The sequence below is a fragment of the Piliocolobus tephrosceles genome, chromosome 14 (assembly GCF_002776525.5).
Source record: "Piliocolobus tephrosceles isolate RC106 chromosome 14, ASM277652v3, whole genome shotgun sequence".
Taxonomy (NCBI): Eukaryota; Metazoa; Chordata; class Mammalia; order Primates; family Cercopithecidae; genus Piliocolobus; species Piliocolobus tephrosceles.
The window spans coordinates 73924888-73951957 of record NC_045447.1 but is presented as its reverse complement, the minus strand read 5'-3'; the positions used below and the strand labels follow the sequence as shown (position 1 = coordinate 73951957).

The 27070-nt window shown below is 36.9% G+C and overlaps 1 protein-coding gene across 1 annotated transcript in view; it reads right to left on the bottom strand.

Annotated features, from left to right (window-relative positions):
• Positions 1-21881: 21881 nt before the first annotated feature.
• The window catches only part of PTPRD (protein tyrosine phosphatase receptor type D), a 366160-nt gene continuing 360971 nt past the window's right edge, over positions 21882-27070 (bottom strand). The window contains exons 27-28 of the mRNA XM_031934008.1: positions 22557-22676; positions 21882-22040 (exon numbers count right to left, since the gene is read on the bottom strand). Of these exons, the coding sequence (XP_031789868.1) occupies positions 21882-22040; positions 22557-22676 (279 nt within the window). The remainder of the gene's footprint in view (positions 22041-22556; positions 22677-27070) is intronic.

Genomic DNA, 27070 nt, shown 5'->3' with positions numbered 1-27070 from the left:
GCCCGGGAGGCTGGAGTGTGGTGGTATCATCTCGGCTCATCATAAACTCCGCTTCCCAGGTTCAAGTGATTCTCCTGCCTCAGCCTCCTGACTAGCTGGGATTACTGGCACATGTCAACACACCCAGCTAATTTTCTTTATTTTTAGTAGAGATGGGGTTTCACTATGTTGGCCAGGTTGGTCTTGAACTCCTGACTTCAGATGATCTGCCCGCCTTAGCCCCAGAAAGAGATGGGATTACAGGCATGAGCCACTGTACCCAGCCAGTACTGCCCATTGCCTCTTCTAACGCTTTTTCCTACTCACATTCATATTTTCTTTTTTTTTTTTTTTGAGGAGTCCCACTCTGTCGCCAGGCTGGAGTGCAGTGGTGCAATCTTGGCCCCCTACAACCTCCACCTCTCGAGTTCAAGCGATCATACTTTTTAAATATGTCTTTTATTTATTAAATAACAAATTGAAAATTTTAGTACCTTATTTATATTTGTCCAAAACTTAGAAGTTTAGGATCATTGCTAAGTACTCCTTATTCTTTTTTTCGCTTTTTCATAACCTTTCTATTGTAATTATAAGGTGCTAGAATTCATAGTTTATCAATGCAAAATGTAAAATGGGATTCACTTCCACAAAGTCAAACACATGAAGTCATAGCAAAATAAACAGAAAAACTTTATGTAATACATTCATTCAACGAAATAACTATATACCATGACTGGTAATGGTCATCCTACAAGATGGATGAAAATTTCATGAAATAACACCAATACGAAAAAATTAAATAATAGTAATGTTTCTAATTTTCAATTATAAATGGCTACCCACATAACTGAATTGTATTCTAATCTGCTTCAAGACTTAAAAGAATTTTCTTTTTCTTTTCTGTACTAATGACTGAACCTTAGTTTCTAATAAATTTTGGAGCATCTGGGCCTTCGAACTCCTTGAATAAAGGTACTGTTAAAATACTAAGGTTTTCCTGTTTCTTGATTGGTTTGACTCAAGTAGTTGCATCTGTTTACAGGCTTAAGAATTTGATGAAGATCACGTGGCTGTCACTAGGTAGCTAAGACTTGGGCCCACGTCTCCCCTTCCACCAGACTCCCACTCCCACCAATGGGAGTTTTACTATGAACAGATGACAGTTTTCCTTGGAGCTCCCCAGATGGACTCAAGGTCCATGACTCTATCAATTTAGACTATAAGAATGTTGGTTCAAGAGAGAAATGCTGTTCCTGTAATTGTCTTTTATTCATGAAACATTAGCTCTCCCACTCTACTCCACTACTGAAAAATAAATGAATTAAATGGTTTTTACTGCCAAAATAGATCTTTGTGTACCTGGTGATATAGTTTGGATATGTATACCCTCCAAATCTCATGTTGAGATATGATCCTCAATGTTGGAAGTGGGGCCTAGTGGGAAGTGTTTGGAGCATGGGAAGTGGATCCTTCATGAATGGCTTGATGCCCTCCCTGTGGTAATGAGGGATATTGAGTTTACATGAGACCTGATTGTTTAAAAGAGTGTGGCACCTTTCCTGTCTCTCTCTTGCTCCCTCTTTTGCCATCTGATACACTGGCTCCCCCTTTGCCTTCCACCAAACTTCCTGGGGCCCTCAACAGAAGCAAATGTCAGCATCATGCTTGCTGTACAGCCTGCCAGAACAGGTTGTAGGCCAAATAAACCTCTTTTCTTCAGACTAACATACCTGGTTATGTATCAGCTAGTTATATTTATGTCAGCTCTATCTCTTTTAGAATACTTTGGTCTATGGTTTACTTTTAGTTAGTGTGGTATGCATACATAATGACGAATAAATAAGAACTAGTATTAAGTGTATTTAGAAAAACCTACTGGTCAGTTTAAGGATGACAGTAGAGAGGACAGGGTTTGCCTCTCATGTAGAATAATACTAGAAGATGGAAAACAGTAAAGAGACTGTGACACCAAAGAGCTAAAGGTTAGTATCCAATAATTCAACTCAATAGATGCAAAATGAGAGATGCCTCTTCTAAGTATCAATCACCATGCAATGTACTCCAGGCATATATGCATTATATGTTCAAGTAGTCTGAACATGCTGCTAGGGACTGTGAGAGCACAGAGACCTGGGCTCTGTCCCAGAGGTTCTTACTCAGTAAGTCTGGGGTGGGACCAAAGATTGTGCCTTTCCAATAAGTTCTAAAGTGATGCTGATATGGCTGGTCCCTGGGCCACACTTTGGGTAATGAGGATACAGGTACATTCCTAACATTTTTAAATGTAAATAAAGACAAAAAGATGCATGGAATACACTCATAATAATGTACATATGTGTGTGTTTACATACATATACATAAAATTTAAAAAATCGTAATCTCTCATTCATATGGATTTTTTGTCCTTAGCAATGTAAAGTTCAATGGAAAGGAGACACTGCAAAGGGCTGCTTTGAAAAAGGTAAAGTTTGCTTTTCCTGTTGTTTTTTTTTTAAGACCAAATACTTACTGTCTCCAGATACCTGAAAATATATGGAATTATCTTGTAATAAAACTCAGATGCCTGAAGCCCACCTTGTGAGTTTTCTCTGCAAGAAACAACCCCAAATGCGAACAAATCAGATACCATGTAATAAGACCTAAAAATATTTTTCCAAAGACAGAAAGAAAAATATCTAAGCAATAGAACCCTGATTAGAAAGACACAAAACAAAGATAAGAGAATTATTTTTAAGTCTCATTTTATGACCAAGGGGCACAGCAAAATAGTTTGAAATAGGAAGTTTTCATGCTGATTACATGAAATCAAAATACACATTCTTCAAAGGCAGCCAACATTATTTTTTTAAATGCAGTCTAGTTCATGCAATAAGTTTCAGTGTTCTTTCAGTCTGGGAATATTTCAAAACACATTGCAGGTACAGCTGGGAAAACTCAGTGATACCCCTGTCCAGATCTCAGCTATTAGGTTATAAAAATATTTTCACATTTCCTGCAGATGTCTAGATTCCTTTCTTTGGCAGTAATTTTAATTCAGACCTCATTATTGACAGCTGTTTGTTCTGATAGAACTTAATTACTCTTCTACCAGACTCAGCTGCACGCAGGCTGATTTCCTTTCCCTTATAGAATATATTACATATAAACACAGGCGGGGAAAAAATAACCAATTAACTAAATACGTGTGCATAAAGTGATTCATTGAGAGCTCTGATCAAGTAATGTATCCAACTGCAACATAGGTCAAAGGAAATTACAGCACTTATAGTTTATAGTATTAAATATAATTATATAGAAATACTCAAAAGCACTAAAATATATAGATGATGAGTGGCAGCATCTGAAAATCTACTCTTTTATTAAAGAAACTTATAAAATTACTATATTTGAGTAACTGGAAGGGTATTTAATCTGCTGATGGATTAACTCATGGATATCTATTTTACATAAGCTATACGCTACAAAGAACCTGAGATGCTGTCCATAACTGTCATAAGGAATCCAGCATGCTGTGGGATCATACTGCAATTCCAACAATTCTTCTTTGAAGGGCAGAGTTTCTGGGGACACACCAACTCTTTTCCTCATTCTCCAGTCACTGCTGTGGATGAGTTGCTTTTCCTAACTTTACCAGAAAATGAATACAAATTCTTTGAAGTTAAAGCTATCCCCTCTGTTTGAAGACAATGCCTCATTTTAGCAGCTCACCAAGAGATGCAGGAACAGCTTGGCAATGTTCATTCTATCAAATGCCTTGGCAGCCTCACTCATGGAGGCTAGGCCAATCTGGAGACCCCAAGCTGCCTTCCTTACTGGACTGGAACCCCTGAAGAGGGATAAACTGAGGGCTGAATTCATCAAAGAACATATAAGCAGCAAATATACTGCATTTGAGACAAGCAATAGTTCCTTTTATTGGCTCTCTGTCTGTTTTGGAAATGGAGAGAATGTGGTGAGCAGGGATGAACAAACTGCTCCTTAGTAAGGAACCCATTCAAGGAAAATGAAATTTTTTCTTAATACTAGGGACGCTATATGGTGCATCCCTTTTCGGGGCCACTAAATGCTTCTCTTTGCAGACTTAATCTACCTCATATAGGGAGGAAGATATTGGGAATAGAATGCTTATTACCCTGATAATTATCAGGGATGCAGCATACATTTCCATTAATACTAGGCATAATGCTAATTAGAAGACAAGCCCCAGACTCAACATTTACAAACCCTGACAAAATGAATGTAAGTATCCTACAGGGTTTGGTACCCACAAAATCTGGTCAATAGCCTACCCCTAGTCCCTCCCTCTTTCCCCTAAGTAACAAAAGAAACCATTACTTCTTGGTCTTTGAGAGTAATTCTCACTCCCGTATTTTTTTAGTCTATACATACACATCATTATACCCTTTAGATTCTTGCATGGTATGACTCCTGGCATCGTTTTGGATTGTGACACTTCTACTCTAATGTTCACTTTATTTAGTGTCTGTTTCATGAGTAGCATAGTTCTAAGGGAGGAGGATGCAATGTGACCTCAAAGATACCATCTCTAACCACATATCTCTAATGGTTGAAAGTTATAGCCTGAGGAAGAAATTCAGTTTTGGCTCATGGAATTAAAGACTTGCTACACTTTAAAATTCTCCCCACCATTTTTTTTTTCCTTGAAGGTTCACTTCTTACTGATTAAAATACTTTAAACATAAAGTCCTGACTGAGTTGATGAAACTGATTATTTTGTTTTCAAGTAAGCATGACAGAGCAAATGGTCTTTGATGTGATGTACTTATTTTATGAAAGAACCAGGCTGGCAAACAAAAATTTTATGGAATTTAGAGATACAAACTCTGGTTCTTCCACCTGCAGCTTGTGTCTTAAATACATCATTTATTTATTCTTCCTGAGCCTCTGTTTTCTCACCTGTAAAATGAAAACCCATTTCCTAAGTTTTCTATGATACTGTCAGCAAAATGCATTTTAAATAATAGCTTCTTGATCAGTGTTAATTTCAGCACTCTCTTTTTTTCTATGAATTGAGGGCCTAGAATTGGATATTTTAATTCAGTTAGCCTAATCGCAGAGTAGATATGCAACCTTTCTATTCTGGCATAGTTAATAGACTTGCATAGTTTATTAGACTTCTACTAATAAATTTTATGAAACCAATATTTAACTTTATTTTCTGGTTTACATCCTCTCAGGAAAAAAAAAAATGTAATATACAATTGAATCAGATTTTAGATTCAGCAGGGTCTTAGAGATCTGGTGGTTCTCAAAGTGTGGCCCCATGACCAGCAGCAGCAGCAGCAGCATGTGGGTATTTGTTAGAAATGCAATTTTTCAGGCCCCACCCCAACCTAGAGAATCAGAAAATCAAGGGGTGGGGCCAAGCAATTTGATTTTTACTATTATTTTTGAGACTGAGTCTCACTCTGTCACCCAGGCTGGAGTGCAGTGGTGCAATCTCAGCTCACTGCAACTTACATCTCCCAGGTTCAAGCAATTCTCCTGCTTCAGGCTGCCAAGTAGCTGGGATTACAGACATGTGCCACCACGCCCAGCTCAATTTTATAGTTTTAGTAGAGATGGGGTTTCACTGTGTTGCCCAGGCTGGTCTGGAATTCCTGGTCTCAAGTAATCCACCTGCCTCAGTGTCCCAAAGTGCCAGGATTACAGGAGTGAGCCACCCCGCCCGGCCAGCTATTTGAATTTAGAAAGCCCCTAGGTGATTCTGCTGCTTGCTAAAGTTTAAGAGCCAACCATCAAGCCATTCTCTTGCATTTTACAGGTGGAGAGATTCAGAAACAAAGACTAAAATAAAATCTCTGCATTTCAGTTGCATTGCTTTGTTTGTGTCAAAGTTCTGTTTTCTTGCCCTTATCTCAAGTACCACTTACTGTTTGTTCCATCAGTTGTCCCTTTCCATAGGCATATGGCTATCAATATGCATGGTCTTATCTGACTTCCATTTAACCAATTTAACTCAAGCTTTCCTGTTCCTGCAAAAATCTCCTCCCATTGCTCACTGCACTAGGTTAGCTGAGTGTTAGGAGGCTACTCTACAGGATGTCTGTGGTTCTAGGATGTTTGTGGTGTCATCATGTTTAATCCAAAAATAATCAGTCATTTTATTTAAGTAATGTAATTCTTACTATAAATGTAAAATAAAATTTAAGAATTACATTACTTAAATAAAATGACCAGATATAGTTACAAATAGTTACAAAATAAATGAGTTGTTTCTGTAGAAACCAAGTTAACTACTTTGGAAAGACTGAAGTAAAAGTAATTTGTCCCATTACAGCCAATAAAGTATCATTGAATTAGGTAAGGGTGACACAACTGCAGGTAAATGGAAAAATATTTATAAACATCTAGATGGATTCTAAACTTCAGTTGCTTAACTTTAGAAACAAAATACTGTTTGCTGTCGATATTAAAAACACTAAATCTCCTAATCATTGGTCATATTCAAATACGAGTTCTTAGTCCCAAATTTTAAAAACTAGTGAATCTAATATACAGTTACGCATTTGAGGTTAACATCAACTGTATACATTTTATGGTTCTCTGCTTCACTTGAGTTTTATCTAAATGATCAAGTCTGAACTGAACACACAGATCAAGGTTTCTTCTGAAAGGTCTTGATTGCTTTAGATCTCTTCATATATGATGATTAAGCTTTTTGAAGGAGATATCATACTGTATAACCCAGAGTTTTGCACAGTGCAGTTGTAATAAATATTTAACGGTTATATTTATATATACATTTTATTGAATGTTGCTAATTGATTAGCCAATTACACTTAACAGTTCATCACTCTGTTTTATTACTGTGAGCCAAATTATCCAGGCTATGAAACATTTCTTTTATGATAGCACTTCCTGGAGTCCTTAGAGAAATTCCAAGGGGGAAAAAAAGAGTTCTATAAATTTCCTCTTGAAGGCTCACAATGCATAAGGTTGAGAAAGCCTGCTGTAAAGAAACTAATTTAACTTATTTTTACCCATACTTATTAGACTACAGAAATTCACCCCCCCCGCATCAATTAATAATCCATGATTCAATGTGCACATATATTGATGAGGTATCCCAAATTTTCAGAGTGATTTTCATTCTTATGTTCAAACCTTTTTTTTTCTGTTTCTGTAGATTTTCTTATACTTCTTATAACCCAGAATAGGTGTGAATTATGTATGCCAATTATGAATGGGTCAGAATCAATGGTCAACAGACGGATCTGTAAAACTTGGATTTGTAAAACTGGGATTTTTTTTTTATTTTCTTCTTTCTTCTCAATGAAGTAGAACATTTTAAATCTAGCTCTGCTTTCAAGGATTAAAAGAAAAGTTTTAGCAGGGGAACGTGAAACTTAGGATGTCAAATAACAGGCAGTGGTGGAGCCTTTGAGGAACTGAGCCTAATTAAAAGTAAAAGTGCTGAATACAAATTTTAAAAGACTGCAAGCCAAATGTTGCTAAGGACAATTTGGGGTACAAGCTCTCCAAAGAGGAAGAGGAAGGTGGTTTCAATACTCTGTAATCATTTTGAAACTTCATGCTGTAAGACTTCAGATGTAGAAAAGGAGTCTAAGTATCAGGTTATAAGAGCATAGGACACCCAGTCTAGGAGCACTCAACCTAGAGCCGAGAAAGCAGTAATAAATGCCTTTTACACTACTTCTGTCCATGGAAATTGAATATTTACCTGAGATAAGGCTGCCCAGGCTATTAAAATCTCAAATGTTGAATGGCAGTTATGTAAGGAGTTTCTTCGAAAAATAGAAAATGAATTGCCATTTAACAAACACTGCCTGGAATGTTGCTAATTGAAGTTATGTGAGGCGTGCTTGGGGGTTCATTATCTTCTCTCCACTTTGGGGTATGTTTGAAAATGACCAAACTAAAAAAAAAAAAAAAAAAAAAAATCTGATAAAACAGCCTCCTTTGTTTCCCCTTAAGGTAAAGCACTTTCTAAATGTAAAGTACCCCACAGGGCAGAAATAACAAAGAGGATGGTGTTCAGACCCACTCACCTTCTTCCAAAAACTAGAATTGGACTATTGGTTTTTTAGGCCATAGCCAAACTGTGATACGATGAAGCTTTAGCAGAAAACTCTGTGACTTGATAAGATTGCCCATGTAGAAATGCAGGCAAAGAATTCAGCAAGAGAGATGAAGACCACCTTAGGAATTTGTACCTCTGTACATTATGAAGGCCACAAAGCTTCACTCTAAAAATGAGTTACATGTAGAATTATTATCTCAGATTTTAAAAATGTGTTTATCCCTAAGCCTTTAGAAAAGGCATACATACCTATCTCTTGTAACTGGACTACATTCACAGAGTTCCTTACTAAATTCTGGAAGAGGTTTTGCTAAGCTTGTAGCTTTACTATTGTACCCTACAAACCAGTAAGTTTGAGCTTAATTGAACCAAGATAGCAAATGGATTTCAGACCATAGTACTTCAGAGAAAATAGTCTGAAACCAGGTCAATCATTTTCAGACATACAAAAGAGGGATGAAATATTAACATACATCGTAGAGGAGGATTTTTGTGGTTTGTAACATGATTGGTTATGGTTTTTCAAATATAAGTAGTGAGCATGAGTCCAGACTGAGAAAGCCTCTGCCCAATTGATTAGAATTGGAGTTGGTTCAGGTTGACAAAGTGAGAGTTTAGGATGTGAAGAATGTCTGACCACCTATAAACTAAAATTTGGACTGAGGTTGTTTCTTCAAAGAAACAGATTTCTAGAAAACCATCATAATCGTGATCATCATCAAAGTAAACAAGCATTTAATCTGTCAGATTTTATCCAGTTTTGCTCTGAGAACATGTCATTGGCAAATGACCAGACTGTTCTCTACCCTTCTACAGAAATATAACTTAAGTCAAGTGAGTGACTTGCGCAAGACCATACAGTTTTATCCAATATCTCTTATTTTTCTACATTTCTACAATTATCATTTTTTTATCTTGAAAGCCAAGTATGTAGTGAAAGTCATGGAATTCAGAGTTGTTTTTATTAGGACACACTTAAAATGAAGATTTAAAGATCCAGGAGCTTGATTTATCAGTTTACATTTTAAAATTGCCTACTATACATGCGATTGCTTACTGCTTTAGGAAGTACTTGATTTTTACTAGGGTTTTAGAGCACGTATAAAATACAGTTTATATTTGGAGACCATTCGTGGTCTCTGTTTGTCCATACAAAATCCAACAACCTTAGCTCTTGATAAAATTTGGAGGCTTACCATTGTGATCAATTAAGGTTGCATCTTACATAATCTTCTATATTCATTTACGGTACTCACTCTGAGCTTGGACAGTCTAATTAAAAAAACCAAGCATCTTCAAATAATCTGTACTTAGGCAACACACAGGTCAAATCTCAATATAAGCTCTGCTTCAGTGACAAGGAGGAGCCTTACCTCAGTGAAGGGAAAAATCAGATAGAAAAAGGCACTCCAATTCCCAACTCTTATATACACATCTAGGGGTAGTTATGGATCCAAGAGGAAAAAAAGCAAGTCAACCAGGAGAAAAATGGCAACAACAACAAAAAAGATCAGGTGGCTGTTTTGAAAAAAATTAAAACCTCCCTTTTCCTCCTCTCTTACCTATTTTATAGATTGACCAAAAAACCCTTAGTTTGGCCGTACCTGGGAGTTTTGCTCTTCTCATCCAGTCCTGTGAAGGACATTCACATTGCACTTAACTGGGTGATGAGAATAGAGCAGTGAGAAAGAGATTAATAAGACTTTGCCGGCTCATCAATGTCATATTGGGGCTCAAAAGTTTGATAAGATAACTTGGAAAGTCCAGCTACTTTGGAGAGTTTGACGACAGCCCCCACCCCCAGCTATGTTTTGTATCCAAAAAGAACCTTTCGCTAGCTGAGTTCATCATCATTTACTTTGTCTTCAGCACAGAGACTGCTTGCATATGCAGGCTTTTATTTCAAAAGGGATTCTCTTCTGATTTTGGTGTCACTTCATACATTTCTCTAACAAGAAATTCTCTCTGCAGCTGTACTTACGTTAGAGACACAAATGTACCTTATTAATGCTAGTTATCAAGGCAAAGGGTTTGAAAATACTTGCTAAACATTTGTTTATTTATATAAAATATTTCAGAGTTTTACACAGCTAAATATAGGCATATAACAAACACTTTGAGTGTGTGAAAGAAATATAAATGATTCCAGCAGATGGTATGGTCAGAAGCAAAGGGTTTGCAAGGGCAAGAAATAGCACCAATCCAAATTGAGAAATCTGAATGGCTATAATTGTAACACATCTACAGTGGAATCAGGAAGGTCATTTACATTATGTTAAGAAATACAGAAGCAGAGTCTTATATAAGGATGTTACACAAAATGGAGATTTGGCACATGGGTTATCATTGGACAGTGTACCACACACAGTTTTTATTTCGGTTCCAGCAGACAAAAAATGTTGACAAATTTCTTTCTCTCTTTGCTTCCTACTTTATTCAATAGAAGAGGTAACAATAGCATCTGCTGCAGTTGGCTGGAGCCTGAGATGAGGAAATTGTAGACGATGGGCCTCCCAGGCATATCGACACTAAAAAGCTCATGCTACAGCCACGGCACAGTCAGGCTAGCACTCCAACGGGAGCGGCAGATACACAAGGCAGCCACTGTGAACCAGAGCAGGGCCTGCCAAGACAGCATGTAAAGTAATTTTTACTGGCCTGAAGTGGTTTCCACCATCACGGCTCCAGGAACTGCCACAAGGCAGGACAGGTTTATCTCTGACATGTTCTCCATCTCCCTTTGGCATCGCTCTACGATTATCTGCTGCTGTAGCCTCACTGACCAAATGGGTACCCAGTGCATTCACGGTGCTCCCTGGCTACCCATCAGCCTTTGTTTCCATTAGTCATGGGCTTGAAGATCTGGGATGCTTAATTGGGTCTAATGTGTCAAAATTACCTACTCCAATCATCTTGGTGCCAAACACAACACTTCCTCTCATTATATAGGTGCTTTCTGGTTATTTTCCTAATGCATCTAGAAAATGTTAAGGGACCCTTTAATCAAATTAATTTGAACAAAATTTTAAGGACCATACCACAGTGGAAAACATACTAGACTAGCAGTCTGAAGACTTGAGTCCAGCAGAAGTCTATGGGAAAGCTGTCAACTTCATTGGCCTAATTTTGTTTTCTCAACTCTGAAATTTTTTTTAAAAAAGGGAAGGCTGCAGGGGGGGAAGTGGTCTGAGAGGCTAGAAATGTCCCTTCCCCGTCTATGATTCATTGTGAATGAATCATAGTCCTGTTTCTGAGTTCAAAAAGAGGCCCACTAACCCCAGTAAATCTTGAATTACAGAAAGATGTAAAGGAAATATTTTTGAGTTAGGATGTAAGGAGAGTTAAGAGCACAAGTTTCTGCTACCCACAAGCTGATATTTTACCAGAAGTAATCAGGTAGCAGTTATGAAATACATTTTGAGAATGGACTTTTTTCCTACTTTCTTACCTATTTCATAGACTATTCATAAACCCTGTATTTTGGGGTCATCTTAGGGGTCTTGGCTCCTCTCATCCAGCCTGGGGAGGGAAATTCACATTGTATTTAGCCAGGCTGATGAGCATGAAGAGCAGAGTTCCACCAATCCAGTAAATAAGGTTCACCAATGTCACACTCAGAGGTAGAATAAATGAGGTCATAAATGAGTTGTTATTTTCCCATCAAAAGGTGGAGTATGCTTCCCCATTCCTTGAATCTGGAATCGACCCTGACTTGTTTTAAACCAAGGAATGTAGTAAAAGCAACTGTCTCAAAAGGCCTTATAGCTTCCCCTTTGATGTCCTCAGAACCCTGAGTCCACTGGACGAGGATGAAAAGCCTTGGGGAGAAAGAGAGACCCCATTTGGCTTTCCCAGCCCTTCAAGCTGACTGAGAAAAAGCGCTCAGGAGAGATCGGCAGAAGATCCACGTCCTGACCCAAGTCAACCCACAGATTTGTGAGAAATAACAGATTATTGTGGTTTAAGCCACTGTGTTTTGGGTTGGTATTTGTAGATAGCAATGCTAACTGATAGACATACCCTTTGCTTTGCCAACTCCTATGGCACATAGGTGTACCGAAAACAAATCCAGTTAGAGTATTTTAAAACGTGATTCAATGCTCAACACCAAAAACAATGAACACACATTCCATAAGCAAGTATTTCGTAAGCAACTTATCTTTGGTAAATTTCTATGATTTAAAAATGAAGTGTGCTGTCCCAGAAATCTGTACTCTCAAAAATCAAAGGGCAAATAATTTCAGGAACCTGCAAGCTTGGGCAGGCGGTCTGACATTATGACTCACTTTCCTTCCATTCATCTCATCTGTTATCTTTGGCCTCCATTAAACAACGAAAAAGGGACAGTCACTAAGTCATATGCCACTTGAGGGCACTCCTGGGGCTTATTGTTTGGAACTGCCAGAATGCTGGACATCATACCAAGTGTGAATACGAAGCAATGTGACTGATATCGTAGCACAAAAGACTAGCATTTATCAACTCCAAAGAGCATGGCCCTTAAAAGTAGCCACTTTGAGAGGACAAAGATTTATTGCAATGCTGCCATGGTGCAAAAATATTTTTGGAACTCCTTTTTGGCAGTAGAGTTAAACGCCTACGGCCTGTTCTTTTGAATCCAGTAATGGTGGCACATCTTTGTCCTTGAAGGTGGATTTATTTATTTATTTTTCTAGTGCCAAGAGATACCTGGAGCCAAGTGTATGCTTTGTATGGATGCTGACCAAGGTAAGAAACACGATTAGATTTCTTTTCTTCCCAAGTAATGAGCCTAGTTCTCTGTATGCTTTAAAAGTTTACAATTGAAGTAAGTCTCACAAAGAAGTTCTTCAAATATGTAAAATAAGACTGGCACTCAAATTAGCTTTTTGTTGTTGTTGTTGTTAAAGCTAAAAGCTTTGAGGTGGGTTATCGTTTGGACACAATAATTCTGCCATGTTAAAAATTAGTTTTTTTACCATAAGCAGTGGTTTTCACCCAGGGATGATTTTATACCCAAGGGGACATCTGGCTATGCCTAGGACTTTTTTTTATTGTAACAATGTGGGGAAGGGAGGTGAGGGTGGGGCGAGTTACTGGCATCTGGTGAGCAAAGCCCAGGATACTGCTAAACATCCTACAATGTATAGGACGGCTCTCACAGAAAGAACTCTATGATCCAAAATGTCCAAACTGCTGAGGCTGAGAAACCCTGCTTATAGAAACAATTGGTTCTAATAAGAGAAGCATTAATTTTAGTGCAATGAAATAATTATAACAGTACTTAACACATTTTTCCGTGTTACATATTCCAGTTGCCACCGATCTTCTATGTTAATGTATACATGCACATGTTTTCTACTCTTCTGAATCGACAATTACATAGAACTCAAACTCACAGTTCAGAAAATATAATAGTATTCTTTGTTGACATTACTAGAGTCAATTGAAATAACTATGTGAGGTAAAATAATTTTTAAAAGTCAGTAACTGTAAACATTTGTTGACTTATTTCTATAGTAACAGGCTAATTAATCACTTTACACAGCTCTTATTTAATCTTTAAAACCATTACTATGAAAGAAATGCCACTATATCCCCACGTTACTGATCAGGAAATTGAGTCTTAGAAAGATTGTTTAATGTGCTCAAGGTCACAGATGCAGTAAACAGTACAGCTAAGATTTGAACTCTGTTTGTTAGAACAATTTCAATTGCAGAGTTTTCACTACCATGCATTGCTGGCCCCTAAGAACAGCTCTATGTGCTGGGAGCCATCTCATTTGTAGGTTAGGGACAGTTCTACTCTCATTTATATGATATAAATTGAGCAAAATGGAAAATGGCAGTATAATATACACATAGATCAGAAAGGGGGTTCTCCTGACTCAGCTTACTAGTTAAGTACGTGTTCTTCAGCCAATCACTTAACTTCTCAGAGTCTCAGTTTCCTTAGCTGGAGAGTGAGAAAAGTAATAATGCACATCTGCTACTCTTACCGTAAACATCAAATAAAATAAGTGACGAGGAGATGCTCTGTAAACAGTCACTTACAACACAAAAGTAAGTTGGTTGCTATTCTTAGGCACGCAATGGGAACAGGATTGGTGATAGGTTCTCAGTTGCCCTTGAAGGAACCTACATCATATAGACCTGATACATGATTTTGAAGTTAGATAGTATGGTATTACTATTGGCCTCACCTCTCCTCCACTGCCTTTATATCTATCATCCTTCTTTTCAAATAAATTCTCCATTTCATCAGGCAGCCAGAGTGCTCTTCCTAGCACCTCAGATTCTCCATTTTGAGTTTTACACTTTATACCTACTGGGGACACTATGCAATTCCTTTTAATGCTTTTTTTTTTTTTTTTTGTGCCATTACTTTTAAACTATTTTAGTGGGAGGAAGATATTTTTCTCTTATAGGACTGTGCCATCAACAGACTGAAGACCCAGCCTCCTGTTTTGTATCACTACGTTGTCTCATAAACTAAGCATTTGCTTCTTATACAGAATTACTGATATATAAAAACAGAATCTGGCATAATGGGTTCCACATGGCATAATTATTTTTCCTCACCTTAAAATGTTTCCATAAATAAGGATATAATTTGTACACTCCACCCATTCTTATCGAGAGATGTTGGCATTTTTAACAATCCCACCTTTCATCTATAGAAGGCTAGCATCTCCTATTACCTTATTTACACATAAAAATACACTCCAGGTTTAAGGAAAATATGGGTCTATGGTTCACATTTGTCAGCATCTCAAAACTATCACATGCTTTGGAAATACCTGTGGTCTTTGATCTGCAGAGACATTTGAATGGAACATTAGAAGAAATAAAATTGGAATTTAGAATGAATGGTTAAAAATGCATTAAACAATTTTCCACAGCACTCTTAGCTTCTTTGGATCACAAGGTCTTTTGTTTTTATGCTCTTATGAAATGCTTTCCAAAATCTGTTGACTTTGAAAAGGCCATTTGTATCACTATTGGGTTGGGCTTAGGGGTACATGGTTATGCTATGAATATGGCCTACATAGTTTCCTGGTTGTGCTTCCATATGCAAAGTCAGAAAGCATTATGAAGACAGGAATTTAGGAGTTTTTACTCCCCCAAACTGGCATCTGATTTTTTACTGGGCCACGTTAGTGGCCTGTTGGTGCTTCTAGGACATTATTGATCTATATCTGGTATGCAGTTCCTATTCCTTCCAGTTTTGAAGGGCGGTTTGATTCTATGATTGTGATAGATTTAAGTGACACTTAGGAAGCTTATTTTATTTTCCTTGAGATTGTTTCATTTAGAAGATCAATTTAGGAGTTGTGATCTATCTCTTTTCAATTTTTTTTTCTTTCTTTTTTTTTTTTTTTTTTTTTTGAGACGGAGTCTCGCTCTGTCGCCGGGGCTGGAGTGCAGTGGCCGGATCTCAGCTCAATGCAAGCTCCGCCTCCCGGGTTCATGCCATTCTCCTGCCTCAGCCTCCTGAGTAGCTGGGACTACAGGCACCAGCCACCTCGCCCGGCTAACTTTTTGTATTTTTTAGTAGAGACGGGGTTTCACCGTGTTAGCCAGGACGGTCTCGAACTCCTGACCTCGTGATCCGCCCGTCTCGGCCTCCCAAAGTGCTGGGATTACAGGCTTGAGCCACTGCGCCCGGCCAACAATTTTTTTTTTCATAAATAAATGTTTCTCTTATGAAGAAAAAGTCTTCCCTTTGTCTTAAAAAGAGTTAATGTGACACAAGATTTAGTATCATGGGTCAAGGTTTTATAACTGATTCACTGAAATTATAGCTTTTTCCCAATGTATTCATTCCTAACAAATGCAAATACTTAGAGCAAATCAGTTGTCACGTCCCTTTGGTACTAGAATATAGACTTTATAGAATATGTGGTTTAGAATATAAGCCACAAATTATTCTATCAAACAACATAAGGAACAAGGCTCAAAAGGGGAACAAAATGGCCTTAGTTTCTAAGGGGAAGACTAAGATGATATAGGAGAATATAACGCATGACCTCTAAGGAAATCTCAGTTTAATAAATAGAAAGTTCTGTTCCCAAATCACATTTTACAAATAAGATAAAAACAATACTGTATGTGTCTATTCACGCGCACGCGCGCACACACACACACACACACACACACGTATATATATATGCACTGCACGATTATATATATATGTGTATGTATATATATGCACACACATATATATGTGTTGTGAAGAGATAATGGCAAATATCTGACAACATGTGCAGTAAAGAGCTAAGTGAAAGGGACTAGGTGGTCTCTGCAACACAAAGAGTAAGAACTGGATATAATGATGGGTAAACACACCATGGACTTTGAAATCAGGACAGAATGTATATGCTGTATGACCTTGAACAAATCACTTACTACCTCCCTGTGCTTAATGCTCTTTGCAAGCAAAATATATTATTTTCTGGATTAAATGTAATATTTGGAAAACAGTAATGGCTCCATGATTGGTAGCTATTGTGATTATTTATGTTCAAGTGATTAAGGAATGGAAGAGACTCACATGCTAGCAATTGCCTTTGATTTAGAAAGAGTGAAAGAAAAGCCAGAATAGAGCAATGTGGTATGGAATCAGAAAGGAAGGAGTGGCTCATTCTGACCAGGTCACCAGGGAAGGCTTGATGGAGAAATGCCCCCAAAGGGACAGCAGAAAGGGGAGCTAAAATCCATCATGGGACCTAAAGTCTGGAGAATCTGCCTGATTTATAGGGCCATGCAACGTGGGGAACATTGCCACCACTAGTAGTATGAGCTCAGGCAAGTAAGCTAGTCTTACTCAGCCTCTGCTGTTTTTTTCTTCTGTGAAATGGGAAACTAATATTACTCCTTGTAAATACCATGGGAAGGGAAAAGCCGTAACACATATAAAGCACTTACAACAGGGCCTCTTCAGTTGACAAGAGATACCTGGAGCCAAGGGTATGGTTTGTATGGTTGGTGACCAAGGTTGAATAAGGGTTCAACTATCCTGAACTATTAGTATGGCTACAAAATGGGGAGCTATGTCTATATTTAATCATGGAATAGACAGTATGTGGGAAAGAACATGAAATAGTTATAAGTAAGGGAAAGGAAATTTAAAAATGAAGCTCTCATAAAGAAATATCCCAATATATCCCAATATAAAGGGAAAAAAATACAGTCTCTTAGGTGAAAAAACAGACCAAAAAAAATCAGTCGAGCCTTGAAACTCTTATTATATTTGTAAAAATTATTAAAATGCCATATGGAATTCAACAAACTTGGACAAGCAATTACTGAGCGCTTACTAAGGTGTAAGAGCTGGGGTAAAAATGTACATAAGCCATTACTCATGCCTTCTAAGATCTCAAGGCATATATGATCTGCACATATTTAGCTAAACATGCAAAGTGTGAACCTATTCTATGAGAATTTAGAGAATATTTAATTCTTCCTGTGGGAAGAGAATTGGGGAATAAGCTTAAAATGTTTCTCCAGAGTTACAACTCAAATGTCTACAAGATGAAGCAATCTCATAAATGTATATAAAATAATAGGGAGTGGAAAGGGTTTGGAAAACTGGATAGTGCATTCCAGCTTAAAGAAATTCATGCTCAAATTTTTAAAAAATTATCATGTATATCAACAAAACTATCCGAAGCCAGTTTGCAACCTCTGCAATACAAATAGGAAGTGCTATTTAAGTTGGATTATGCGTCAAGGTTGAACATCATCAAGTAGAGAAGGGGAACTGTTGAAATTCTAGACCAGATAAATATCTTTTGCTGAGAACCAGAGATGAAGATACTTGAAATGTGTAGCTATCAGAAGATGGCCCAAGGAGTCAGCAATGAGGTGCGAAGGGTGAGACCGGCCTAGATTACAAAGGGTCATGAATGCAATGATAAGCAGTTCAGACCTCATCTTGAACGCATTAAGGACCACAGTATTAAGTTCCTTTAACAGCATCATTTTAAGAGTTGAAAGGTTTCTCAGGTCTTTATACAAACAGATGTATTATTATAAATGATTCTCTCTAACACATAGCATCAACATGTTCTCTCTCGCTGAGAAGTCTTACGGGATTACCATAGTAGAAAATATGTACATTTGAAAAAAATCCATTTATTTAATGATTTGGATATTTATAAACATTTGTGATTTAATAAAATGGATGGCTCAGGTTACACAGATGACATCCAAGTTCATGTTGAATTTTTCTTCTCAGAGTTCTAAATATACATACAGCTTTTAAAAGGTACTCAGTAATGAATAATTTTTAATAATTTAAAATTACTGCATACTTCTATATGTTATGCACTATCTCAAGTGCTTTATATTTATCTCTTTTATGTCATTTTACTTAATTTTTATAAAATTCTCATTGCTATTTACAGTGTTATCCCATGTTACAGGTGAAGAAACAGAGATTAAATAATTTGTCCAAAGGCACACAGCCAGTAAGTAAACAAGGTGACATTTTACTTGGACAGTCTATCTCTCCAGAGTGCGTACCCTCAATGTTGAGATTCTATGCTCTGTATGAACTGATGGATAACTAGAGTTGGCCTTTTCTTCCTTGCTGTTGAACCAGACCTTCTTTCTTTTAGGAATCTGGTAGACTCTGTCCTCCTTGACCTTCCAAGGTCTTGTCTGTGCTTGTTGCCCTGGGCTATCCCTAAAATTCTTTCTTGTTGTTGTTAGAATTTCTTTTACTTAATGGCTCATTTTTGTCCTACTCCAATTATGTCTCAGAACCATTGGAGGACCATGATTTCCTTTTCCTGTACTGCACCGCCAGCCCCACCTTTTTTGGGCTACTACCCGACTTCTTTAAAACCTCCTCCATTCTCACCACAGGATATATTGGGCAGAAGGCTTGGATCTACTTTGTCACTACTTCTTTAATATAAAAAAAAAAAAAAGTTTAGTACATAATAAAAGAAATCACAACACAAAATACAGTATTTACCTTCCAGACTATTTTTTGCGATTATCTGTAACATGATCATGGTTAACCATGATCAGTGTCCCTTTGTAACACGGTTACTGTGGCTTTTTGCATAGTTTCTTTCTGCTTAGAAATGGTTTCTAAACTAGCATTTATGGGATGCTAGATGAATAACTGTCATTTAAGAATGACTTTAATCTGCTGCTTTGTCACAAAACATTATACTGTCAAGTTTTAACTTGGCTTGTATTCAACTCAAAAATTCATGATAATATGGATATTGACAATATAAACGTGACCCTCCTAAACAAAGAGGCCAAAACCTCTTACCAGACATGTAAAATTACCTATGGGTAATTATGTCACAGAGCTCAGTTTATGCAGTTCCTTTCCCTCATTGTTTTGAAGTTGCTAACCAATTTCTTCCACCAATATACCTACTCTTCCGTTGTTTGTTTCAATAAGCAGCTTCTCCAGAGCCTCAGGCACAGCACTTCCAAATGTCAGCAGCTATTAGCTCAGCACATTCATCTTTGTTTCCTTATTTCTCCTGAGTAGCCTGTCTCTCTCTGAGGTGAGTCCAGGTGGCTTAACATAACATGGATGTGGGGGGTGTGTGTGTGTGTATTTTCTCAAAATAAGGCATTACAGCTATTTATCGTATCTCTCATACTTGCTATTTGCTTGCAAACATTTTTGTGTCCGTCACGGTGCCCAGCATGAACACTATACCTTGCTTATAATCTACAGAGGGTGAAATGTATTTTAAAAATTATGTATGTATGTATGTATGTATGTATGTATGTATCTATCTATCTATCTATCTATCTCAGTTTTCTAGTGCCTCCACTTTAATTCTAGTGCCTCCACTTTATGGAAATGGGAGGAAAATTTGGAGAAAGGACAGATTCTGTATTTTGAAATGCAATGTGAAAAAAATCAGCATGCTGTTTTTCAGTGAAAACTTCCAAATTATGTGTCCCTAATTTTTGTTCCTATTAAACATATAATTACATATGTGTGTGGAGGCATGTGTGTATGTGCAGCACGTGTGTGTGTGTGTGTGTGCAGGCACGTGTGTGTGTGTGTGTGTGTGTGTGTGTGTGTGTGTACTCTATTTTTGCCATTAGGCATACAAGGGCAACATTTCTTCTGCTAGCCCAAATTTTCTGTTTCTCTATTCTTTGGCCAAACTCTATCTGAAAACACTTCATGTGTTTCATTTGTGATTTTTATAATCAAGTTCAGCTTTTACCAGACAGAGGCACCATATAATCAGGTACATTGGCTCTCTGAGGCCTGCAAAGAACTGTGTGTAACAGAGTGTACAGACTGATCAAACTAGCACCTGAATTAAAACCAAAAGGCAGGAGAACCAGAAATCTACTTTCATGATGTAAAAGCACTTGTTCAAATTAAAAATAATTTTTAAAGTTTTACAATCATGCAGAAAACTGCAGCTGGAGTGGCCAGTCCTCAAAGGACCCTGTCTTAGATATAGGGAAACAAGAATCTAGATAAGACTTGAGGCCGATTATGCCATCATCTTCTTAGTTATCAGTACTTGAAGCAACCTGCGTAGCCTCTCACTTCTCTTGACCCAACGTAATTCTCTTAACCCAACGTACTGTTGTTAATGAACATCAAAGAAAATAAAGCATAGTGGAGTGCTTTGAAATTAGTAAAATACTCTACATAAACACAAGGTAATGTTATTACTGGTTTTATCTAGGAAAACATTTGCTGGAAAAGAGAAACTTTATCCTGTTTGGAATTTGCCAGCCGATTGTTTAACAATGAGCAGTGTAGCATGGTTTGGCTAGGTGAATTTCATTGCTTTTATTCTGATCAATCCATTGACCCTATTTCTAAAAAACTAGCCCCTTTTCTAGGGTCTACTGTATCATATTATAGTATAATATGGGGTATGAAAGAGAGCTATGGAATTAAGTCACGATAGAACTGATTTACGATAGATGCTTTCTTGTGTTTTTCCTATACTCCCACACTTCTATTTTACTTACCTGTGGAAGAAGCAATATTTCCTCATCTTCGAATTTCTCATGTTATAAAGAACTATCATGAAATTATACGTACTATATATTTATATAGTAATAAATAGACTCTGACCAGATAGCTTGAGTAGTCTGTTAGTAATGACACTTAAGAGGAACTCAAGCAACTGGAAGAAATCAGTTTAATATTTAAAAACCTATAAACATTTAAATATATTGTAATCTCAGTGGTGATGTAGCTATTAGACTTAAGCAAAAAATACAACCTATACATTTCAAGAGAAAAATACAAGCTTATTATCTTTGAGTACATAAAATAACTCCTTCCAAATTATGGATCTTATATTCTATTAAATACATTTTAAAAAAATCAAATTAGTGATGTTATGAGACTTGATATTACTAATGTGCAGAAGGCATCTTTAAGCAATAAGATATTCTCCCTAAAGCTTGTATGATATTATTTTGTTTAGTAATTTTTTCCCTATAAATAGTAAAAAGGTTGTATCAGTTCAGCCTACAAGAACTTGTCAAACAATATAAATTTGTTTTTAAGAATTGTCCCCCACATATTATTTTTTGTTTTACATATTTACAGCCATGTGCCCACTTAATTTTGTGTTTATTTATTTCTCTTCACTGGGAAAAGACAATAGCAAAGGACCACAGCTACCTACTATCTCCAGGGGAAGTATGCATCTATGTCAAATCCATCCTACTGATGTTAGCATAGGCCTCATTTGACCAAAAGAGAGCTGTGTTATTTATGAAGGCATTTACTATCCCAGAATGTCAAAAAGTTGCAAAAACATCCAATGAGAAACAATTTAGCTTTCTGTTTCCTCAGAAACCTCCTGACTGCAAGTGAAACAAATGCTTCTTACCTGCAGTGCACAACCATCGGACCAGCATCGGGAGGGTTACAGGTTTTGACTCTACGTAAGAAAGCTAGAAAAGGTGTAGGGTGTTCTGGAACACCATGATCAGGCCAGGCGGTGAACTGGAATTGTCTCACTTCTCTCTTCTCACTTGAACCATTCTGTGAAATAGGAGTATCAGCTGAAATGCTGTTTTCCCAGCCTCAGATGGTAATGATGAATAACAGGGAAGAGGTAATGCTAAAATGTGCTATTTTAATTCCTTTCTCCCACCCTATATCCTTTGGGAAGACACACTCTTTGGAGATATAAACCCCAAGCTATTTGTAAATGACAAATATTTGCGCAGGAAGACAAAATTCTTAGGTGAGAAGCATTACATTTTTCAAGTTTAACTACCAGGAGAGCTCCTATCACATTTTCTAGGAAGAACTAGTTCTTCTTCATCTATTCTTCATTGGCTGAAACTTTCATTCGGAGCAAGAGTTTTATATTTACTGATAAATCGTCAGACAAGAAGAAAAATGGCTGAGTGATAATGGAAGATTTATTTCATTCTTCACTGTTGCCATTGGGATCAAGATTTAAGTAAAGCCTTAAGAGATTTGATTTCTCAAAAGAAGCTTTCTTTAAACAATAGAGAGGGTAAAGAGAGGAGAAAAAGATGAAAAGCAAACCTTGTAAAGTGCAAATGTTCGAACACAATATGTGGCCAGCTCCACAGTATCAAGCAGCGTTACTTGAACCAGTCCGTGGGTTTCTGTGCCTCTGCTAGGCCAATACTGGTCACACTTCACCTACAAGAAACAAGTGACGCATTCAGGGCAAATGCTCGTCAATTTCTCTATTAACTTTGCTTTGAGTTGCTGTTGAAGGAAAACAGCTTTTCTGCATTTCGTTTTATGTTGATCTTTTTCTGGCATGCATTTTTGTTATCCCAATATATGTAAATTACTGCTCTGATGCCAATACAAACCACATTTTTCAAACTGGTAGGAATACTAAACAGTAACAGATTCAATTTTCCTGGAGAAAAAATAAGTTGCAGATTGTTGTTGGGTAAAATACAGAGAGAGCGATTTGAAACTTCAGTGTGCTTGAAAAGAAAACAGATTTGTCCTGGGATAGACGTTATGAATCGCATCGGGAGGATGACACTTCGGCATTTAAACTACATGGTAAGATAGTGTTAATTCATCAAGATATAAAAGGCATAAGGTTTTTCATCTTGAGCTATCACAACTTCCAGATATGCTTGTTTAAAGAAAAGTAGAAATAATTGGAAAATCTATCAAAGTATAATAAACAACATAAGCATGTGCTTTTTTTTTTTTTTTTTTAACACAAGATAAATGTTATTTGTATCTAAAGCAAATTAAACCTACAATGTCTACAGGAAAAAGAGCTGTCTGTTCTTTAAAAAGAGTCTCAGACGGTCATACACCAACAGTGCAAAGTTTAAATAATTTAAAATTCATTCAAGATGAATAATCTACAATTTCTATGTGGAGTGGAACAAAAGCACATAAAACGTATTCAACCCAATTAGTTTAACACACAACAAAGAATAATTCCAAGTCTGCAGTAAGCCTCAAATTTACTGAATGAGTCTGTTGGGCATTAAAAAGCATAATGAAAAATAACAAACACAGCACAATATTTTTGTAGTAACGCCATAGGTCTGACTATATTTACCCTTTCTATCTCAGACTTTTTTTTAATGGGAGTAATTCTTAGGAGAACCCAACTGAAATACATTTCTCTAGGTAAAGAAAGCTCCTAGCAGTAGTTTAAAATAGGGAATACACCTTTCTATTTGAAAAAGAAAGAACAGAAAATCACAATCTTTCGATTTAAAAAAAGGCAATAAAGCATTATTATTAGAGACACTAGAAATTTTTTGGTCCAGCCAATAGAATTATTGCATAATGATTTGCTTTTATGTTTAATATGAGTATTTGTAACATTCTGTGAATAATATTGTAATTTTCTCTTTCACAGAGACAGCATCTGCTCCTCTGAGAATTCGGGCTCTTTCCATGAAACAATTGGCCCTTCTAAGAAAGGGAGAGGTTCTATCCTGTACAGAATTTCCTAGACAAAACAAAAAAGAAAAGCACTTTACAGCAATATACTAAGCTAGATATTAAATTCACAAGGTTTCATTCCTATGCTTTGACTTTAACTTTGAGACCACGCAAACATCACCTTTTTGATGAAAACAAAGAAAAATTGTCCACGATAAGACACAAATTTTACCTTAGTAAGATTTAAAAAATACTTTGTGTGTTTCCTAGTTGTACAAAATAGCCTTCTGTGTGTTTATTGATATCATTTGCCCTAACTCAAAGAGATAACGACACAGGGAAATGCGAATTCTTGAAGGAGAATACTGACGTAGAGTGACCAGGCATGAGCATCTCTACATGTGCTTTCACCATAAGCTAAAACCCAGGTCACTGATGACATATTTAGCAAAAACTACCATCTGAATAGAACCAACACTACTTCAGCAGTCATGATTTAGATGAGAAAAAAAAAATCACAAAAATTGTGCCAAAGGCTTTGTTTTAAACCATGAAATACATGTCAAGTGGATGTCTACCAGCAGAGGACAAAAGGAACTCTGGAGGCCTCATACTGTAGTATTCAAGAAGATGCCAACAATGTGTTGAATTGAAGATTCAAGAAAGAAATTAAAATTCATCATTTAACAATTTCAGCTGGACAGCAACCCTTTCGGTTAAAATAAACTAATGAAATCCCTGAGGACAAATATCACTATGATATGCACAAAACAGCATATTAATGCCACAAAATCAGCTATACAGTCAGTTCAATGCACTGAACCAAATTCAATAAAACTATATTTTAAAACTGGGACTTGATTACATTTAGACCTTCTCGTGAGGTAAGAAAAGGAGATGAAGGAAAGAATGAGAAGGCAACCTTCATACAACTTTTGGAAAAAAGACTCTCCATCTACAAATCTTCTCCATTCCTAAGATGCAGGAAAAACTAAAATTATACTAATCTTCACATTTCTAGTAATAAGTTTGAAACTGCAGCTATTATTGGCTTAGACTCTGACCCCTTTACAAAAAAAAAAAAAAATACCACAAAGCATTACTATAAGGGGTAAACGCTGTGCAAATTTCTAGCTAAAAGAGGAAAAAAGTTGTTTTTGTACTCAATTTGAATAATGCACTTTAATCTTATTATTTACCAAAAGAAAAATAAATGTTTCAAACTCAACTGCAAAAATCAGAAGCAATTTTTTAAAGTGGATATATTTAAATATTACCATTTTCTCTCAGGAAATATATCTCAAAAGGACCTTATGAAAAATAAATATCCTAACGTATGTGGAAATGCACACACATGGCCTCAGCAGTGGGATTAGAAGCTTTCCCCGGGCTTATCTGAATAGCGACAGCAATACATTTTTCCCTTTGCTGGTGAGCACCTCAGCACTTCCTTTCTCGACCTCATTCTCTGAGTAGCCTGCACACCTTCATCTGATTTTGGAGGGCTGAATTTAAGGGCTTAGAGTTGCTGACAAATATGATTTTAAGTCTCATTTTTTGCCATATGCTGAACATATGATTTCTGATTTCAGCATTAGGAAGCAAGTATGAAGTATAGCGAGAAAAAAAAGGAGAACAACGGAAATATTTTTTCTTTCCTCATTAGCTAGTATAAATGAACTGTCTCCATTTTCCTCTCTTAAAATGTTTTCTTTTGACAACAGCCCTTCCCCTACTCGATTTTCTTAAGAGAAAATCTCATAAGGTATTTCTAGAGAGAGTTACTATTTGTTAGGCTTCACACATAAAGCTGATTGTGAGATGAGAAATGAAGGCAGCTCCCTTTGAGTACATAAGAACTAGAAGGCAGGAATTACTGAATACAAATACTGTTTTTTGCCTTTTTCTATTGATTTAGAATGGATACAAGTGACCTTCAGGACTGATTCATGGAAGGTCAGGCAGAGTCTCCTTGGATGCCTCGAAAATTGCTTCTCTGTTTCCAGGACCAAAGTCTAGCCACCTCATCTGTGAAATGGGAACAGTGTCTCCAGCATTACGGAGCTATTGTGGGGACTAAAATGATGCCCCTAAAACACTTAACCCAAATGGCTGGCACAAACAGGCATTCAACAAACACTAGCTATTATTGGTTATCAGTTTGATGACATTCTGGATTTTTGTGCGTGTCTGGTTGTTGTTATAAATTAACTAAATCAATCTAAGTGTGAAAAAAAGAACATGTTATTAATTTCAGCAGATATTGGCTTAGGATTTTCTAGGTGCAAAGCAAGGTGTTAGCAGTTGTGGGGCACTGAGGTGAGATAAGACCCAGACCCTGCCCTCAACCCATCAGTCTTATTGACTTAAGTGGGGGTGATTTTAAACCTCCTAGTTCTCCAAATAGGTGGTTCTGAGATACGAAACAATTCCCTTAATCTATGTGGGCCCCAATCTCTTCTGAGAAGAGTATGTGTTCAATTCTGAGGTGGAAAAGAAGAGCAGCAGAACTTGTCACTCAAGCTGTGGTTTAGAAATATCACCCAGCAACTTTATTTGAAGCTTCAACTGAGACAGTTTAGAGTTGTGGCTAAATTTGGGGGAGGCATTTCTTTGTATTATCACAAAGTTATTACCCCTAAGTGAAGCTTTCATTTTTCTATAATTATGGAAAGAACAGGGTGACGATTGCTAAATTTATGCTATGGAATTCCTTTATTTTACCTCTTTCATGACAAACTATCAAAATCAAGTTGATGGAATAATGAAACATATTTAAATGTATTTTAAAAAATCTTGTCATTGCAAATATTTGGTAGGAGCTGATCCATTAGGTCTGCTGACCATACTTTGGGAGAAGGGCTCTCGTTCTAGGCTATTTTTATTCCCATAGAGCTTATCTTGGGAGTGCTCAGCATATTGCAGGCACTCAATGAGTGGTAACCAACTTTATAATCAATTAACTGTGGTCTAGATTGGCTTATTTTTAAATAGTCTAAAACTTTCTGAAAACAAAACCTCCTCATCTCAATTTAATAAAGACTTACTGAGCATGGCAACATGGCAAGGCATCAGAATTCCAACTGTAATAAACTGATACCTCCAAAGGGCTGTAGCATTGCTATTCCAAAACGTATTTGCCACACGGTACTTTGAAAAGTCTG